The 13,499-nt window shown below is 39.7% G+C and overlaps 2 protein-coding genes across 2 annotated transcripts; both read left to right on the forward strand.

Annotated features, from left to right (window-relative positions):
• The first annotated feature begins 370 nt into the window (after nucleotides 1-370).
• LOC136244131 (uncharacterized) lies at nucleotides 371-4,130 on the forward strand. The gene is made up of 3 exons (XM_066035647.1): nucleotides 371-398; nucleotides 468-535; nucleotides 3,822-4,130. The coding sequence occupies exons 1-3, from the start codon at nucleotides 371-373 to the stop codon at nucleotides 4,128-4,130; spliced, it is 405 nt and encodes a 134-aa protein (XP_065891719.1).
• Nucleotides 4,131-9,909: 5,779 nt separating this feature from the next.
• On the forward strand, nucleotides 9,910-11,937 carry LOC136244132 (zinc finger protein 862-like). The gene has a single exon (XM_066035648.1). It carries the CDS (start codon nucleotides 9,910-9,912, stop codon nucleotides 11,935-11,937), a length of 2,028 nt encoding a protein of 675 aa, XP_065891720.1.
• The last annotated feature ends 1,562 nt before the right edge of the window (nucleotides 11,938-13,499 follow it).

Genomic DNA, 13,499 nt, shown 5'->3' on the forward strand with positions numbered 1-13,499 from the left:
TCGATTTCATCAAAACTGATTATTCGACTAGTAGCCAATATCGGCCCGATACCGATTATTGAACTGAGTATCGGTGCAACACTACTTTCTATTAGGATTTTGCAAAAAGGCATATGAGTTCCCTATTATGAATGCACCATCGTGGTTCATGATAATATGAAATGCGGTTAAAATTATGTCATAAATAAAAAATAAAATTCTCAAAAACTACAAGGCCTACAGACATTTACTAACCGGGGATAGATTTGTCTGATAACAAAGGCACAATGTATGATTGGGCATGTTCATGAAGGTGATTAAATCGTATGACGATTCTACTTAATGCCAATCAAAACATGTCAAATGCATGAAAGTGCTGTGGTCACTAGAGATGACAGGTGAAGCCATTGTTTGTGGAAGTAGACATAGAATGGGGTAAGTGTTAGTTATTTGATTATACATGTGTTTCTAAGCCCATTTTTTTGCAGATGACTTACCGCTAATTAATGACTACAGCCATGGCCAATTAGTGATCCTGGATAAAGGTTATGAGGATGTACTAGTGGATGTGTTAAGGCATGAAAAACAAGATTAAGATTTTCAGATTGATAATTTGTATTGTTTGTATTTTGTCAGATACCATTTAAACCCAGAGTATACGTATCATTTCCACTGGCAAACACACTGATATAGTAGACATTGATAGGTTGTCACGTTGGTGTATCTACTTGGTTGTATGTGCCCCGGGCCTAGTCATAATAATAATATGAAGATGAACAAAACGGCAAATTCAGAATTGCCACAAATACACATACCGTTTCCTTTTCACTTAATACTCACAAGTGGACCTATAGTCATTGCAAAGAACCACCAGAGGGTTGCTTTGAGTTGGAGGATGCTTTCCAAGGTGGATTTTAGGTGTGCGTACTATTAGGTTTTCCCCAAAAAAATGCATTGCCTATTATGAACCCACTATCGTGGTTCATGATATACATAGCAGCCACAAATGTTGGTACCATTACCTGTATTGACACAAGTCGAACGATTCTCCAGAAGGAACCGACATTCCATTGCGCTTTGAAGCACTGTTGTTAGATTCTCAGCTGTATGGTCCTTAGGGACAAACAGTGTTTGTAAGCAGTGTGACTGCTGCAAAACCCAATCTTTTGTCTATGTAGTGAACAGTAACACTAGCAACTCTTAGTCTTGGTATACAGAGTTGAAATGTGGCATAGCAAATCAACCAGGATGTATATGTGGCATGCAAACCATTGCAGCTACAGAAACAAAGCATTATACTTAATGATGAATGAGAAGGCAAATAGAAGGAGTTCTCAATGAGCAGGCAAATAAGATGACACTCACATTTATGTGTTCCTGAAAACTTAGCTTCAATAAATTAAAACTTTGATTGTGGATTCTAATTATAAACAATCGCAGTTTTCCATAAAAAGCTCAATCCTAGCATTTGTGTATATTATATTAATTTTAATAGCATCCTCTCCATCACCATCTATAGTTGAGCTCTGAGAAAACAGCTTTAACCCTTCAAAGTCCATAAGCCTATATTTATGCTTTGACGCATGCCTCTATACAAACTCAAATAACTTCTCAGGTATTAACAACAGAAAGATCCCACAGCCACCATGTTACTTACCATGAACATTCCAATAAAGTAACATTAAGCATTGAATTATTTGAGTTAAACAGCATTCATCACACCACTTGGAAAAGAGCCTTACTTAGCTACATGTGTGTAGTTGTAAATGAAGAGATATGATTGGTGGAGAGTAGCTATTGTCAGCAGGCTGTGACCCTTTTTTTGGGGGGGGGGGTCTTCAACTTACTGCTGGCCTGGCCCCCTCACTCTTTGGCCTGTTCCACCGCCCCTGCCTTAAACTAAGTGCCATTAGAATCCTTATGTGTAATACAATAGATCACGTGATTTTGAAATGGATGTTCATAACCATGAAAACGTTGTTCTGAGTTCCGGTGGAGACGATGTCTGCCATTCAACGCTTCATATCAAAAGTACTCTTTAGTGTTATGTAAAATTGTTTACATGTCCTTGTAGTGCTTGAAAGAAAGTTATATTTCATGCATAAGATGTATCCCATTGTGAGGTACTAGAAGCTGGCGCTCTGCCTACAGTACACACTTATGCATTATTTCATTTTCAAAATTATTTTCTGTCTTGGAATGGTTAAAAGAAAAATGGATTTTTTTTCTGAAGCCAAATTGCATTTAGATCATTATTGGTGACAACAAAAATGTAAAGAGCAGACATGTGTGGTTTGACTCCACTATAAGCTCGGAAACAACTTTTACAGACTATGCATTTCTATGGCTATTCTATATTAAATGTATGGTGAAACCTTTGATTGGCTATACAGTGGAACCTCTCTTAAAGGACACCCGAAGTAAGGAAACCTCTGTGCTAAGGACGAAGGATTGTGGTCCCAACAGGTCCAACTCCATACACTTTTTACCTCTACCTCTATAATTACAATCCAAAATTTTTGGTCTCAAAGTGTCCATTATAGGGAGGTTCCACTGTATATAACATTTAAATTTTTAATGGGTAAAGTAGTACTACAAATGAACCAAATTTCAAGAGCTCGTACAATTCCATCCCTCAGTTAAGTGTTTTAGCTCAATGTGTACATTCTAGATATGTTGCGTTCTAGGGCATGGCACTCTAATAATCATGTGTGCACATTAAGACGTCATTTTTGAGGGCAAAACCCCATCCAATCAAGGGTGTATGGAAAATCCAGAATGCCTGAACAATCCGGACCAGGTTTATTTTCACGATTGCAATCACGTGCAAACACTAGCATGCCTGCTTATAAGTCACATAGCATGCCTGCTCATAAGTTATAACGAACTCCACAACAGAATATTCTGTGTAGTGTTTCTATCCTAACCTTGTAGCAACTCTGCAGTGTACACAATTGATTGACGGTGAGCGTTACTTGGAATACACAATTGCTACATTTATCATATCTCAGCTACACCCCACTCTTAAATTGAAGGGATTTTTCAAAGAAACTGCAACTTATACCTAGTACTGTACAAGCTAACTACTAAACCCACTGTTGTAAGTGACCAAATTCGTTAGAGTCGCACCAACAAGTTATCTTGTATAGTACTAACTAAAAATTGAAATCCCTTCAATTAAAGAGTGTGGAGTGTAGCTGAAATAGCTAGGTTGTTTTAGGATGAAAGTAGTAGTTAACACTCACTGCTGATCAATTGTGTACACTGCAGAGTTATGCTACTTACTCTATTGTGGAGTGTTATTAAAGGAACATACGCCTGCACTCAAAATACAAGGCGACGAAGTGGATTAGCTTTGTATCATGAAAGAATGAAGATGGATCGCCCTGGGAGCCAGCAGATGGTGATAGAGTATGTTCTTCCCATTTTATCTCTGGAAAGAAGTCTGATAATGCTGGTGATCCCGATTTTGTTCCATCCATCTATCCCAAGACAGCTTCTAAAAAGCTAAGTTCTACTCGCACAACAGCAAATGTGGAGAGCGTAGCTCGTTTCAAGCATGCAAAACGATGATCTTTGGCTAAAGAGATAGTAGAAGTGGAAGAGAGAGGAAAGGAAGTAACAAAGAGAAAGGAAGAAGGAAGACGTGTTATCGTCAACCAGCACGTTCGAAAGGCATTCCAGCATGAGTTACTGTAGCAAAAGTAAGCATCCACCAGCTAGAGATGAATCGATAGCATCCTTGTATAGCCTGTACTTATAGTCAAGTCGGAGTGGTGATGAGAGAGCCATTTGTGCTGAAGTAGGTAAGTCATGTGGAATCATGAATATACCTACTGTAGGTGTTAACTACCATCATAAGATTTTCAGAATGCCAGACGGATGAAGATGGAAATGTAGTTGCAAGACTGCAGGCAGAGAATAGGATGTTAAGATCTATGTTGTTGGAGAGACCTGAATTAGATGTGCGATTGCTGGAGAACAATAATAGACTGACAAGGTTTTATACAGGAATGCCAACATTTGATTCCTTTTTAGCCCTAGTTGAGTACTTAACACCTAAGGCTAAGGAGCTCAGGGCATGGAAAGGTAGCAGTACATCATTAGAGGAGAAGCAGCAACATGGTTCACAGTGTTTTGGTGGCTTATAAATTGCCAACCAGTTGTTTGCCATTCTAGTACGATTAAGACACACTCTACCATTGACTGATGTATGCACTCATTTTAGAATGGCAGAGGGAACATACAGTCGAATGTTTACAACATGGATTTGCTTTTTATCTAAAGAGCTTTTATTGATTTTTCCCTTCCTTTCACGTGACCAGGTTACACAATGGATGCCAAGACGGTTCAAGAAGCATTTCCCTAACACCAGAATTATCATAGATTGCTATGAAGTAGAATGCCAGCGACCCTCAGGGCTAATGAATGCTTCAGTCACATACTCGCAGTACAAAAGCAGAAATACTCGGAAAGTTCTGGTAGGCTGTACTCCTTCTGGGTTGGTAAGCTTTGTGTCAGATGCTTGGGGTGGACGAATTTCTGATCGTGAATTAACAGAGAATTCTGGACTTTTAGACTTGCTTGAACCAGGGGATATGATAATGGCTGACAGAGGCTTTGACATACAGGAAGCAGTAGCCCCTAAAGAAGTTTGATTAATGAGCCTCCTCGTTTGGAATCTAGACGTAAGCAGATGGCAGCACATGAAGTAGAGAGGACAAGGAGAATTGCTGAATTAAGAATACATGTGGAACGCGTCATTGGAAGAGGTCGACATTTTGATATTCTTAATCAAAAATTTCCAACACTATGCATGATTCAGTTAGCAATGTTAACCCTTGTTTGTATGTATCTTACTAATTTTGATGTAACACTTGTTTCATATTAAATATTAAAACCATTTACAGAAGTAGAATTAGCAAGTGTGTATTCCAGACAAGATCTCAGGAACCATATAACGGACATAGAACTCCTCCAGCTTTTCTTCTAGTGTACCCCAGTACTCCAGGTCGGCCAATATACGGTCAACAACCACTTCTCCATTGCTATACACAACAAAGTCACACCATTCTCTGTTCATTACAGCCAGCTCTCTCTGCATTTGTGCAAAATAATGATGCTGCCGAGAAAGGTGCAACTCTCCATCTTCTCTTTTCAGAAAAAACATCTCTCCAAATTTGTCAGCAATTTCACCTGGTGTCATCTCCACAGTGATGCATTTGTCAATGCTGTATGGACACTTGATTTCCAAACAACCACTACAGCATGTGTCCACACTTGTGCAAGTAACTTTGCCATCAGATGATGCACCAAGATAAGCTTTTTCTGGCATAAGATGTAACCCACTGTCCTCTACTATCATTGTCTTACCAGCATGATGTCGATTATCTATGTAGATTTCCCGTGCCTTGTCTTCATTCTTCTTCCCCCATCTGTCATTGGCCCACCATATCCCATAAAATCTCGAACTAAACTTCTTGGTTTGGTAGACTCTCTTCGATGGAGTATCTCTCCAAATCTTGAACTAGTTATCCTGCCAATCCTCAGTACTATCCAAAGGTCATTCTCTCCTTGCCCTCTTGTTGCTTCTTCAATCTTTGTAGCTTCATCATTTGATATGGTCATACCACGAAGGTAGTCATAACACTGTGCAACCTCTGGAACTAAAAAAATTTTTTTACTACTGTAGATGCATGCTGATGTGAAAAAATAACATGCTGCCACAAAGTTTCTACATGGACCTGGCTTCCTGAGTGACCAGGCTGCCAAAATTGCATCAGTCCAGTGTTTGGTACAGTTTTCTCCAGGCGGACCATGAGCTGTTGCAGTCTTTCTTTGTGTAATACATGATCTTCAGTGCGACGTGGATCAAATGTACTGCGACCTGTAGACTTGCCACTTCTGGGACATCACCATGACTTGGTTTAACAAAAGTCATATCACTTGCACAAGCCGGATTCACTGCTTTCTTGGGGGGTTGGTTCCATTTCATAGGGAAGAAGTTTTAGAAAGCTCCACTGGTAATTCAACATCTTTGGCATGTTAGTCAATGAAAAACAATAGTGCTGCAATATGGTTACAAGCTTGTCCCAGTCTGTATAATAAAATATAATATAGCTAATTAATATTGATACTTTTAACAATCATAATGAATATAGATAATTAATCCTGATTGATAATTTTAACAAATCACATAATGGAATCAATTATGTTGATACAATTAATGATTGTTGTTACCTCACAATGTTAGCCAATGACATACCCAGAAACAGAAGCACGTTGTCCAGCGTAAACATTTCCATTATCTCCATTGAATGACACAAACACTTCATAAGGTGTATCAGTGGTGAAAGACCGATAAACAAAGGCACGGAAATACAACACTCTCAAGTTTAACTGGTTTTCACTTGAGCACCGGTACACCCAGACGTTCTTGACATATATAGCCATCAAAGAAGTACTTGTATGCTTTCAGAGACTTGTGGACTCTCAATGCTTACATGTCAAAAGTTTTATCCCGTCCATACACGAGATAAATTACTATATTGATCAATGTGAACTCAGCAAGGACGCCACTCAACTTCTTGCTCCATTGCGTAACCTTTGAAAACGACGGCAAACTCTTGAGAAAAGATTTTACTTCTTCGGTCAAGTACAAAATTGCTATCACATCTTCACCAGATGAATCACGAACCGCCCCTATCTGTGCCATTCCAACTATCCTGTCTACGATGTCCTTCTTATGGGTGGAGCCGGTAAGGTGAACGGACAAGCTACTCGCAATCTTCCGCAGCTCATCGATCTTCTTCACAACCAAATCGTCCCTTAGTACAGCTACATTGCTGTCTGATAGTTCATTTCCTTTCAGTAAACGAGTGAATAGATTGATCCAGTTGATCTGCCATGCATCGGTTAGTTTACTTCAAATTGTCATTAAAGTAACATACAGCTACAGCTTTGTTACAACGGAAGTTATCTATCACTACAACGAAACGGAAATTGCACTTGAATGGCTTCTCCATGTTACGTGAAAATGGTCTATTGCATGAAAGAGATAATCTCTGACTTAAATGTCATATCAGATTAAAGCAGGGGCGGATACAGGGGGGGGGGGGTCTAAGGGGGCTCCTGACCCCCTCAAAAAATTTTTTAGGGTGCCAAAATTGAGATTCTCTAATAGAGCAGTCACTCTAATAAAGCAATCACAGTATTAAAGTACTGTGTAGCAGACTATTTAAGGATTTTTATGCACTTTATTGGCGACAAATTGCATAGTTAGTGAGGTGGGTAGTCATTGTCAGCTGGCTGCGGCCTTTTTTTTTGGGTCTCGCCTTACCAAACTAGACAATGTAGTACCTCAGTTCATTTTTGACCCTCCTTTCCATAAGTCTGGATCCGCCCAAAGCATGCATGACTATGATATCCATGGATGGCCTGACCACTCAAAATATCTCCAGAGTCAGTTTTTGTGTTGAGTACAATTAAATATATGTGACCGGATTTCATATAACAAGGTTTCCACACACACAAAATCAAACTTACAATTTTACCAGTAATGGATTGCTGGTCTAATACACTATCATATTTCACACTGTACTTCCTTCAGCACTGGCAAGTCTGGTTTCTGTAGCAGCTTTCTTCCAACCCTGTCAAAGCCACGAGTGGGAGATTGGCACCATTAAATGGCCAGGGTTTTGTGATAATGGTGTGTAGTGAGCTGGGACTTCACAGAGACTCGCCAATAGTGTTCTCAGTCAATTTGGAGTAATTTGAGGGCCATGGAGGGCCATGGAGAGCCCAAACTTGGCCTTTGGATTCCAATCGTCTTCTTAGCATTGCAAATTTGAAGGGTCTTCTGTTGAAAGACTAGGAATTGGACAGTCAGGGAACATTGCTGGGGAGTGATTAAATTAAGGCTGAAACGAAGCATCGCAAAAAAAATTTCCTGGCTACACGACTGAAAAGTATACATTAAATATAAGTTCCATGTATACACAGATCAAAATATCCTAAATACAACACACACTTACCTTAATATAGCAGTCAGCAAAATTAATCATTCAGTTAGCAAAACACTGTGCTAATTGGTAGCAGTAGCCACTACAAATAAGTAATGAAGAACCATGCCTGACTTAGTGACCACCACTAAGGTTATAGGATTATTGTTCATTTGTGACCAAATTTGACAAAACAAGGATTTGACGCGCAAAGATAAAAAAAATTTATGGCACAAAACAGTTGTAAATAACACTACGCACCTATGTTCCAAGTTTCAAGACGAAGCGACTTTCCGTTGTCCCGCCAGGAGAATCTCGTAATCTGTATTATGACAAAAAGTGATTTCTATCCATTCCTGTACATTCGTTGTTAACAAATCAGCACCCATCACAGCAACAGAGTAATGGCTTCTGCTGTGTAGAATAATTAGCACTTACTTGTCTGGGTGCCGCCTTGCAGCAAACTCCGAAGATTGCACATTTCCTTGGTGTAAGGAAATAGATTGGACCGGGCTGCATGGGATCAAGGATAGTGGACCTTTGTGCCAATGTAAATGTAACCAAATCTAAGCTGTTACACACAAACTTGCTGAGCCATATCAAAGCTGTAGCGAACTGTTGTAGGAAGTAGCATTGGCTGGCTGATAGCTCTATATGATGCGCAACACATGTAGTGAAAAAATGGCCACAACATTAGTATTGATGCTACTGATATCACACTCTACAGGGATGTTTGAACTTATCAATCTCGCATTAATGCAGGTCTGTAACAACCAAAACATATTTAATACCACTGTTAGTAACTGGTAGAGGACCCATTATATCCCAAGAAACTTTCTCGCTTGTATTGTTCCAAAGGAGCTTGTGGATTTGGCACAGGTGAGTTCCTTTGCTGACACTGTTTGCATTCTCTAACCCATGAATGGATGTCCTCTTCATAACCCGGCCAATAAAACCTGTCCTTCACCTTTTCCATTGTTTTGTTTATGCCAAGATGGCCCGATTTGTTATGCAAGTGTTCAAGAGCAGTATGCTTCAATGATTCAGGAAGTATTGTCTGCACTTTACTAGCCTCCCAAAAGTGACAGTAAAGTACTCCATTGAGATGGAATACTTGTTTCAACCCTGGGGCTAGAGAACTAGGCAAAGGCTGTTGCTTCTCCAGAGCAATCGACAGTGGTTGCAGCAGCTTGTCCTTAGCTTGTTCCTGCTGAATTTTGTCTAAGGAACACACATCTTGAACTACAGCTATGGTGTCCCCTTGGGTGGGAATGTGAGACATAGCGTCTTCATTACCATGGGTCTTACCAGGTTTGTATACTATGTCATAGTCAAATTGTTGCAAGAACAACATCCAACATGTCAGTCTCCCTCCGTAGTCTCTAACACCTTTCAAAGTTGTCAAGGGGTTGTGATCCGTCACCAGGGTAAAATGGAATCCATATAAATATGGGTAAAATTCCTTAATTGCACTTACTATAGCTAATGCTTCCTTTTCAATGGTAGAATAGTTACGCTCTGCTTTTTGAAGCTGATGACTCCAGTAGGCTACAACACACTCCCTACCTTCCTTCAGTGTTTTTGATAAGGCTATATGGCGCGCCATTGGCGCTAGCCATCCTCCACTGGCCCACTAATAAACAGAACTTAGCGCCAGGCTGGCGCAGTGTAGAATTTATTAGCGCCAATGGAGCAAGTGCAATTTAATAGCAAAGCACCACTGGCACTTAACATTTACCTGAGTTTTGATAAGGTAATGTCTTTTAAACGTGAATAACATTACTTATATCAACAATTAAGTAGCCAAGCGGTCCCATAGAGCTTCCTCCATTAGTCTTCGCTATGGTATTCGTATGTCAATGACCACAGATACCCGAGCGCAAATACATTATCCAATTAACATTGTAAGGCTTCAGTCACGTGTTTACAGATGTCAGCTTCGAAGAAACAGCGATTGCTCAGTCCATTTGTCAGGGCTGAGCTATCATCCAGTGGAGTACTAGAAGACACTGAGACTTTACCTTCTTCATCTTCATCGAGCACAAGTGAAGAAATGGCGACAAACCTCCATCACGACATTAGCACGAGAAAGTTTTTACCACATTGGAAATATCTATTCCCATGGGTTGAGGTTGAAGATGATGAATGCAGCGAAGAATTTATAGAAAAACTATACTGTTGTGAGTGTAGAGCAGCAGGACTGAAAAATGATTTTGCACTTGGGAAGGTTCGTCCAGCTAAAGGCTGGAAAAAAGAGTACCTCAGACGTCACGCTGATTCGAGCGACCATTCACGGATTGCTCCGCAGGTTACTGCTATTGCTAAAACCGCCAGTTCCATGTTTAAAGCACCTAAAACATCTGCTTCTGAAAGAGAAACGTTGGGACTGTTAATTAACATCCATTTCTTGGCTACAAATGGACTTTCAATGAATAAAGGAGCCCCACTTCATTCTCTTGTAGATTTTCATATTTTATTTCATGACAAAGAGCCAGTGATAATTGAAGATGATTTGGAAGAGGTATCATCTCTATCTACAACAGCCAGCACTTGGTTGTCTAAGACCCATAGGAGCACCTACAGCACTTGGGAATTTGTGCATGCTCTTAATGCTGTAACAGAGAGTGAAGATGTTGCTAAATTACAAAAGGCAAGGTATTTTTCTTTACTGTTAGATGAATCCAATGACATTTCGTGTGCCAAAAATCTTATGGTTTATTGTCAGTTTTTGGATAGAGAAAACAATAAAAAATTGAAATTTATGAAATTGTTGGCTTTGAAAGAATGCGATGCGGATTCAATTTTCAAATCAGTGGCAGAATATTTTCATAAAATTGATGTTTCAATGGATAAAATGATCATGTTTACTAGTGAAGGAGCATCAGTGATGCTTGGGTGCAGTAATGGTGTTCAGGCCAAGTTGAAATCTGTCATGCCACATTTAATGGAATTTCACTGTGTTGCTCATCGAGAAGCGTTATCAGTTAGCCAGGCCTACCAGTCTGTTGAATATTTTATTCAAATAGAAAGCATGCTCCGTGCGATTTACTCATATTTTTCGCACTCAAGCGTGCGAACTGAGCGATTAAAGCTTGTGTTTAGTGTGCTCAATAAGAAGTTTGTTAGGATACAAAAGCTGTTTGATATCCGCTGGCTGAGTCGACTCCAAGCTGTAAGGGCTGTTGTGCATTCTTATGAAGTACTAGTTACATATTTTGAGGATCAGTCTAATAAAGATATCACTGCTGATGGAATTGCAAAAAGACTAAAAAAGTATCGGTTTGTTGTGTCGTTACATTTCTTGTGTGATATTCTTAGTACCCTTGGCCAATTAAACAAAACATTTCAAATACCTACTTACCACCCATGTGATGCACACAGAAAAGTTACTGAAGTTATTAAAGCCCTAAAAAACAGGTATTTACAAAAAGTTATACGATGGGGTCCTTACACTACAGAATGCATTGAAGGAATTGCACATCACACAATACAGGTTGAAGAAACAGAATTACAAAAGCAGATGGAGGAAAAGAAGAGGCTTGAGACAGATGTAGCCAAATTTGTTCAGGCTGTAGTCAACAATTTAACAGCTCGCTTTCCAAGTAGTGATATTATTCAAGCAGCAAGAATATTTGATCCAGCTGCAGTTCCTGGTTCTGATACAGATTGTGCAGCATATGGAGAAAGAGATCTACTGTTACTGACTAGTCAGTATTCATCATTTGTGGATCACAATTTGTGCTCACTGGAGTGGGATACTCTGAAGCATTGTATGAAGATAAGCTATGCAAGGTATTCTCTGAGGGAGTTCATGCTGAAATTAGCTACTGATGTTACACTTATAATGCACTACCCTTCTCTTTCTAAACTAGCAGAAATTGTACTGATATATCCTTCTAGTACTTCTGAAGTAGAAAGAGGCTTTTCTTACCAAAATGCTACAGACAAAATTCCGTAATCGGTTGAGTGTGTGTCACCTCGACCAGCTGCTTAGATTAAGACTTAATGCATCCAAGCCTGCAGAATTTCCTTTTCACGAAGCATACAAAAAATGGGTTGAAACTAAGCACCGTCGTTACATTATACCTCTGCCTGAAAAGCAAAATATAGACTTAGATGATTCAGACTCATCAGACTCAGAGTAATGTTTTTCATTATCAAAACTGTAGTATACTCTGTATTGTAGTGTGACCTAGTGTTCTTAGTGATATTATTGTAATACATAGTGTAACTTGACATGACTTGAAAAGAAACGTATATATACATACATGATTTAATTGAGTAAATGCCAGGGTTTATAGTGTCAGGACAAACATACACACTAGTACACTGTATGGACACAAGCACTGTACTGTTTCTTTGTGCTGCCTAAGCAGAAGGGTTGGCATTGTATTTGTGGTTCCTCCCTTGAATGTAGCAACCAACTGGTACTTGTTAGTAGAATAAACTGTCACACATGAGTCAGACAGTAGGCTCCTGTCAAATCCAATTATGGTTGGAAAATGGGCTATTTGTCAGGAATTTGTTTATTGTAAACCCTGGTGGATGCTTTTCACATTGACACTGTTTAATTATGATTGTGGAATAGTGTGCTCCTTGAGTCCTTGACGTGACTTGATGGTACCTAAAATGATGCACACATACATAATCTGAGTGAATGCTCTTCACAACATAACATGTACACTATAAGAAAAAAAATTCCCTAACAAAAAAAATCCCTAACAATAGATTTCCTTCTGCTCATGGCGCAAGAGCAAACAAATCTGGCTCAACAGCATGGTGGATTGGGCCAATTTGGTGCAAGTTGGTAGCTTTATCAAAAACCCTGCCTTCCTTGTATCTGAATCTAAGGTCTCATCAATTCTGGGAAGTGGGTATGGGAGTTAACCTTTCTGTAATCTATACAGAACTGCCACGACCCATCCTTCTTTTGCACCATCACAATCGGTGACGACCAAGGACTACTGCTCTGCTGAATAACTCCCTGAGATAACATCTTGTCAACTTCTGAATTGACTACTGGCTTAAGTACCTCAGGAAGGCGTCGGGAAGGTTGTCTGGTCGGTCTTCCCTCAATATGGATAAAATGTTTTACCACATTTGTCCGGCCCAAGGATCCTTCTGGGGTAGAAAATACATCACTGAATTCAGAGAGTAGATTCTGCAGCTGGTCTCTCTGATCCTCAGTAAGATCTGCAGATTCCAAATTGACATCAGGTCTTGGGCATTGAGAAGATGATTCCTGGAGTAAAACATCATCTTGGTCCACCAGGCTCATTCCTTGGTGTAAATGATGCTACATGAGTGCCTTTATATATCTTAATTGGTGTATCATGAGTTCCTGCTGCCTGACCACATTTACAGATCGGCCAACTAAGATATGTTTAGGCAGGGTCCCAGCCTGCAGGGGCTCCACAAGTCCCTCTGTGCTCTGAACATCACTGTTCTTGAGTCTACATTGAATGACCATTGAAGTTCTCCCTAGGATCTCTTGCGTAATTAATGCGATAACATTACTTA

This window comes from Dysidea avara, chromosome 14, assembly GCF_963678975.1.
Source record: "Dysidea avara chromosome 14, odDysAvar1.4, whole genome shotgun sequence".
Taxonomy (NCBI): Eukaryota; Metazoa; Porifera; class Demospongiae; order Dictyoceratida; family Dysideidae; genus Dysidea; species Dysidea avara.

Coding starts and splice junctions, on each gene's coding strand:
- LOC136244131 (XM_066035647.1), top strand. CDS start 371: ATGACAGGTGAAGCCATTGTTTGTGGAA. Junction 399..467: donor TGAAGCCATTGTTTGTGGAA/GTAGACATAGAA, acceptor ATTTTTTTGCAG/ATGACTTACCGCTAATTAAT. Junction 536..3,821: donor TGGATAAAGGTTATGAGGAT/GTACTAGTGGAT, acceptor TACCTACTGTAG/GTGTTAACTACCATCATAAG.
- LOC136244132 (XM_066035648.1), top strand. CDS start 9,910: ATGTCAGCTTCGAAGAAACAGCGATTGCTCAGTCCATTTGTCAGGGCT.